General features: G+C 38.3%; 1 protein-coding gene across 1 annotated transcript; it reads right to left on the reverse strand.

Annotated features, from left to right (window-relative positions):
• Positions 1 to 642: 642 nt before the first annotated feature.
• Positions 643 to 3939, reverse strand: LOC306977709 (uncharacterized protein). The gene is made up of 2 exons (XM_079576137.1): positions 3853 to 3939; positions 643 to 1731 (listed from the first exon to the last, which is right to left on the reverse strand). The coding sequence occupies exons 1-2, from the start codon at positions 3853 to 3855 to the stop codon at positions 646 to 648; spliced, it is 1089 nt and encodes a 362-aa protein (XP_079432263.1). The 5' UTR covers positions 3856 to 3939; the 3' UTR covers positions 643 to 645.
• Positions 3940 to 6476: the final 2537 nt, after the last annotated feature.

Genomic DNA, 6476 nt, shown 5'->3' on the forward strand with positions numbered 1-6476 from the left:
TGACAAAAATCCAGTAAAAAAAAGACAAAAATCCAGCAAAAAAAAAAAAGACAAAAATCCAGCTAAAAATTACAAAAGTGCCATAAAAAAGTGACAAAAACACATAAGGGAAATAAAAAGTGACGACAATGGCAAAGAGAAGAGAATGCATTTGGTTTTGGCGGATGGCACGAGGTGAAGAACGATGTAAAGTTCCCGATTCACACGATCCTCGAACATTCATCCAAATCAGCTCATGTTAAAACAACTTCATCAGTGAAAGATTGGCTCGTGTTTATATTGTAACGTAAGAAACCAGCGCCTGTGGAACTTCAAGATCTTTTATTTATGGTTACAACAGTTCAAGCTCAAAATGGAACATCAAGAACAGTGACCTCCTTCTCTCAGAGCACACTCTCCCACACGCTCACAGCGCCCCCTGGGAGCACAGCAGGTACACAACAATACACAGCGATTAATATACAGTATTATATCCACAGTTAGCTTCATTCACAACCTGAACAGTTTAACATTTCACACTTGAACATTTTACCAGAACATAATAAATGCTGTGATTGATTCCGAACGCTCTGGTGCTTCTGCTCGTTGTGCCTTGTACTTTCTAAGCCACTCCCACAGAATGACATTGTTTTTACCGTCACCGTCTCAAAGCGAGTTTGAAGTTGACTGATCACACCCGTGAGGCTTCTCCACGTGAGTTTGTTTATGTCTTTTCATGGTTCCCAGTTGACTGAAGGCTTTCCCGCACACGTCACACACGTGCTTCTTCTCTCCCGTGTGAACCAGGCGGTGAGTCCTCAAATGTCCGGACTGAGAGAAAGACTTCCCACAGAGGTCGCAGGCGAAGGGCTTCTCTCCCGTGTGGACGCGCTGGTGAAGCCTCAGGTTCTTCTGATCAAAATACTCCTTCTCACACCGGTCACAGGAGAACACTGTCCCCGTGTGAAGGTTCTGATGAGCTTTCAGATACATCTTGCAGGTGAAAGACTTGTCACACTGCTCACACTGGAACCTCTGATTCCCGTGAGACACTTGCTCATGTTTACTGAGAGCGTGCTTCCACTTGAACGTTTTCCCACACTGGCCGCAGACGTGACGCCGCTCTGTGGAGTGAGAGGCTTCGTGTCGCTCTAAAAGACTCAGTTTGGGACACGCTTTCCCGCACGTCTCGCAGCAGTACACGTCCTGCCCGATGTGCATCCGCCTGTGAAGGTTTAAGCCCGATTTACTGGAGAGTTCTTTCCCGCACTCATCACACGGGAAGCTCCTTTTACTGTGAGTTACTTTGTGTCGCTTTAAGTTACTCTGAGTCAGAAAGGCCTTCCCGCACTGCTCACAGCGATGCTTCTTTTCTCCCGCGTGCGTGAGTTGATGTTCTCGTAGATTTGATAATTGTCCAAAGCTCCTCCCGCACTCGTCGCACCTGAAGTCTCGTTTTCCCGTGTGAATGACGGAGTGCTGTATCAGTGTGCTCCTGTGTTTAAAGGATGTCCCGCACTGGTCACACTTAAAGGGCTTCTCTTCGGTGTGGACTCTGATGTGGAGAGTGAGCTGCTGCTTTGTCGTCAGCTTCTTGTCACAGAAGGGGCAGGAGAGCAGGTTCTTCCCCGTGTGGAGTCTCTGGTGCTGCGTTAGTGTTATCTTGAGGCTGAAGGACTTCCCACACTGCTCACAGCGGTGCCGTTTCTTTCCACAAGTGTCTTTATCTTTGGGGGCAGGGTCAGCGTCTTCCTGTCAGAACAAACAGAGAAGGGATGAGATCAAACGGCCACCAGGTTGTCAAGGTGTAAAATAATCTTTTTTATAAACTGCTATTGAGATATGGACTTCCTGTAAATGGTGAATGGACTCCACTTATATAGCGCTTTACAGAAAGGAATCAGTCACCCATTCATGCTCTCCTAGTGCAACTACAGAGTACAGACGATGACTCAAGATCTAAATGACTGTCCCACTCTGCTCCCACCTCAGCACTGGCTTTTGTTTTCAGTGAAAGCTTTACTCAAAACATTTGGTCGTCTCACTCATTGTTCTTCTTGTTGCTTATTTGAAAACTAATTAACCTCTTAACTCCCGCCTGAACAGAGGATCTTTTTCCTCACGTCATCAGATTTTGTTTCCAGCATTTTTTTGTTGGGTATTCAACTCATTTTTGTAATTTTTTTTGTAATTTTTTTGTAATTTTTTGTCAATTTTTTGTAAGTTTTTTGTCAAATTTCTGTCATTTTTTCGTCCATTTTTTGTCACATTTTGTCATTTTTTTTGTAAATTTTTAGTATTTTTTTGGCAAATTTCTGTCACTTTTTTGTCCTTTTTTATCAATTTTTTGTCCTTTTTTTGTCGCATTTTTGTCACATTTTTTATCAAATGTTTGTCTAGTTTTTGTAACGTTTTTGTAATTTTTTGACAATTTTTTGTAATTTTTTCGGTCTTTTTTTTCCCCTTTTTTTTCTCCGTCAAATTTTTATCATTTTTTTGTCACATTTTGTCAAATTTTTGTCAGTTTTTCGTGACTTTTTCATCAATGTTTTCGTCTCAGTTTTGTTGCCATTTTCACAGCTTTTTTCCAGAAGCTTTTGGATTGGGGTAAAGCCAAACTGGAGAAAATGTGCTCGGTTCAGGTGGGAGTTAAGGGGTGAACAACCTTATCCCATAATAAGAATATTGAGATTGAATAATTACTCAATTATCGACTGAATGAGGACGGCGTCAGCGTCTTCCTGTCAGAACAAACAGAGAAGAGACGGGTTGGAATCTCGTGAGATCAAACTGCCACAAGGTGTAAAATAATCTTTTTTTTAAGCTGCTATTGAGATATGGACCCACTTCCTGTAAATGGTAAATGGACTCCACTTATATAGCGCTTTACAGAAAGGAATCAGTCACTCATTCATGCTCTCCTAGTGCAACTACAGAGTACAGACGATGACTCAAAATCTAAATGACTGTCTCACTCTGCGTCCCACCTCTGCACTGGTTTTTGTTTTCAGTAAAAGCTTTACTCAAAACATTTGATCCACCGAGAGGATCTTTTTCCTCACGTCATCAGATTTTGTTTCCAGCATTTTTTTGTTGGGTATTCAACTCATTTTTGTAACTTGGTCAAAATTTTTTTTGTCACATTTAGTCAAATTTTTGTCGTTTTTTGGTCATTTTTTGTTGTTGACATTTTTTGTCAATTTTATGTAATTTTTTGTCAAATTTCTGTCATTTTTTATAAATTTTTTGTCCAATTTTTGTCATTTTTGGTGACATTTTTGTAACTTTTTTGTCACATTTTGTCGTATTTTGGTCATTTTTTTTCTCATTTTTCAAATTTTTTTCAAATTTTTTTCAAATTTGTGTCAATTTTTTGTCTTTTTTTTTCATTTGACAAATTTGTCACTTTTTGTCAATTTTTTGTCATTTTATGTCAAATTTATGATTTTTTTTGTCACATTATTGTCATTTTTCGTCAATTTTTTATCAAATTTTTGTCACATTTTGTTGAATTTTTGTCGTTTTTTGTCTTTTTTTTTTACATTTTTTGTCAATTTTATGTAATTTGTCAAATTTTTATCACATTTTTGTCCCATTTTTCAATTTTTTGTACTTTTTTTGGTCATTTTTTTGTCACATTTTGTCATTTTTTTGTCACATTTCCATCATTGTTTTCGTCTCAGTTTTGTTGCTATTTTCACACCTTTTTTCCAGAAGCTTTTGGATTGGGGTAAAACCAAACTGGAGAAAATGTGCTCAGTTCAGGTGGAAGTTAAGGGGTTAAGATCCAACCATGAGAAATGTGATGTGATCTCTATCAGACATGACTGCTGTGAAAGCGCTCGTGTCCAGCAGTGATAATAAAGTCCTTACCATTGTGCTGCCTGTGTGTCCCGTGGTCCTCGTCTGAAGTAAAGTGTGTCCTGTGGAACAACAGAAGGAAACAGGAGTGAGGCTCGTGTTGTTGACGGAGGGCGAGTAAAACCTTTTGCCCCATGACCCTTTTTTAAGACTTTCAAACACATGACTTTGATGGAGCCTGACTGTCGTTAAACACTCACATTAAGGACACATCGATAAAGCGGCCGCAAGTCTCAATCAGTCAAACTTTATTTATAAAGCGCTTTTCATACAGAAAGACATCACAAAGTCCTTTACAGATCACAACATTTAACCCCTTAACTCCCACCTGAACCGAGAGCATTTTCTCCAGTTTGGCTTTACCCCAATCCAAAAGCTTCTGGAAAAAAGCTGTGAAAAAAGCAACAAAACTGAGACGAAAACAATGATGGAAATGTGACAAAAAAGTGAGAAAAAATTGACAAAAAAGTGACGAAAAATTGATGAAAAAGTGGCAAAAAAATGACAAAAAAATGTACAAAAAATTGAAAAATGTGATAAAAATTTGACAAATTACATAAAATTGACAAAAAATGTAAACAAAACAAAAACGACAAAAATTCAACAAAATGTGACAAAAATTTGATAAAAAATTGACGAAAAGTGACAAATTTGTCAAATGAAAAAAAAAAGACAAAAAATTGACACAAATTTGACAAAAATGTGAAAAAAATGTGAAAAATGAGGAAAAAAATGACCAAAATACGACAAAATGTGACAAAAAAGTTACAAAAATGTCACCAAAAATGACAAAAAATGGAAGAAAAAATGACAAAAATGTGACAAAAATGAGTTGAATACCCAACAAAAAAATGATGGGAAAAAAATCTGATGACGTGAGGAAAAAGATCCTCTCGGTTCAGGCGGGAGTTAAGAGGTTAAAACAATACGCCTGGCACAACCTCCCATACCTTTTATATATTAGGCTAAAAGCTGAGCTAAAAAGGTGGGTCTTATAAACATTGTGGTTCTCCTCAGCCCTGAGCTCCTCCTTGACTTTAGGAGTAACTCGGAGGCCCTGCCGGAGGAGCGACGGGGCCGTGAAGGTTCGTAAGGTAAAAGCAGTTCTGTTTAAACTCACCCGTGACGCACGAGTCTCCCCTGGTTTGAATAAAGTCACAATAATCAGCTTTAATCCAGTGTTTGTTGATAAACGGTCAGTAGCAGCGCGGAGCAGCCACCGCGAGCCACAGCTGCAGCTTCCTGTTGATGAATGTTCGATACTGCGCCATCTGTCGGACTGGAGCGGCATCGCGCACAAAGAACCCAAACAACGAGAGTACGATGTAAAAAAAAAGAAAAAAAGAAAAAGAAAGAAATATCCCTAATCATGTCCCCACCATATTTTATTTTAGTCTTAGTCTTTTGACTAAAATGTAATTTCATTTTTGTCGAGATTTAGTTAAAAAAAAAAAACTTTAAATTTTAGTCTAGTTTTAGTCGACAAAAAATGTCTTAAATTTAGTCGACTAAATTTAAGACTAATTTTGTGGACTTTGCATTGAAAATCTTCATTTTAATCATATTTAATCTTGTTCCTCTGCTTCATGTTTCTGCTCCACATGAACAAAGCTCAGAGCTGCTCCTTTAAACATGATCTGAGGCTCTTTCAGACGCTCAATAGACGTTTGGATGATTTTAGTCTCTCCCTTTCATTTTTATTTAGTCTTATTTTAGTCGACTAAAACATCTGGACATTTTAGTCACAGTTTTAGTCTCATGAGAAACTTTTAATTTAGTTTTAGTCCAATTTTAGTCACAAAAATATCACTTTGACTAAAATTAAGACTAAATAATTTAGTCGACGAAATGAACACTGGTCCCCTCCCTGTTCGTGAGGCAGGGGAGGAGGCGGGACTGTTGCCACGTGACCGAAAACAGAAGGACGTTTTAAATGCTCACGTGATTAGAAAATGCTAAATATAGTTCCTCTAATGCCGTGAGATATTTTCTGATGTGCCTTGGGAAGTTATGCAATTTCACTTAGTTATGAAATTGCATAACTTCCCATTCGTTATTGTTCATTATTATCCGCAAATAATTTACAGTTTTCAAATGTCTGTGCCCTCTAGTGATCGAGTAACCATGTAATACTCTTCCACATCAGTAAGTGGCTGCAGGGAGCTTATTTGTGATGATAATAATAATAATAATAATACTAATAATACCAATACTAATACTAATACTAATACATTTTATTTGTATAGCGCTTTTCAAGACACTCAAAGACGCTTTACAGAAAACAACAGAATAAAATCACACATAAAATGAGCACATTAAAATAGAGGGCAGTTATTCAATATTAAAAGCTTTTTTAAAGAGGTGGGTTTTGAGTTCTCTCTTGTAGGTGGGGGGGTCAGAACAGGCACGGAGCGGTGGGGGCAGTGAGTTCCAGAGTGTGGGGGCGGCGATGGAGAAGGCTCTGTCTCCCCAGGATCTATGGCATTGTGGCGAGCGAGACTACACGGTGTTACTATTCAAGACACTTTGATGAGAATGACTGAATATAGGCTACAGTTACATTTGTTTTTACATTTTCTGCTGCTGGTGGTGGTTTGCCTTGTGATTTTTTTTCAATGAATAATATGTGCCTTGGC

Source organism: Gobius niger, assembly GCF_951799975.1.
Source record: "Gobius niger genome assembly, chromosome: 18".
NCBI classification, from domain to species: Eukaryota; Metazoa; Chordata; class Actinopteri; order Gobiiformes; family Gobiidae; genus Gobius; species Gobius niger.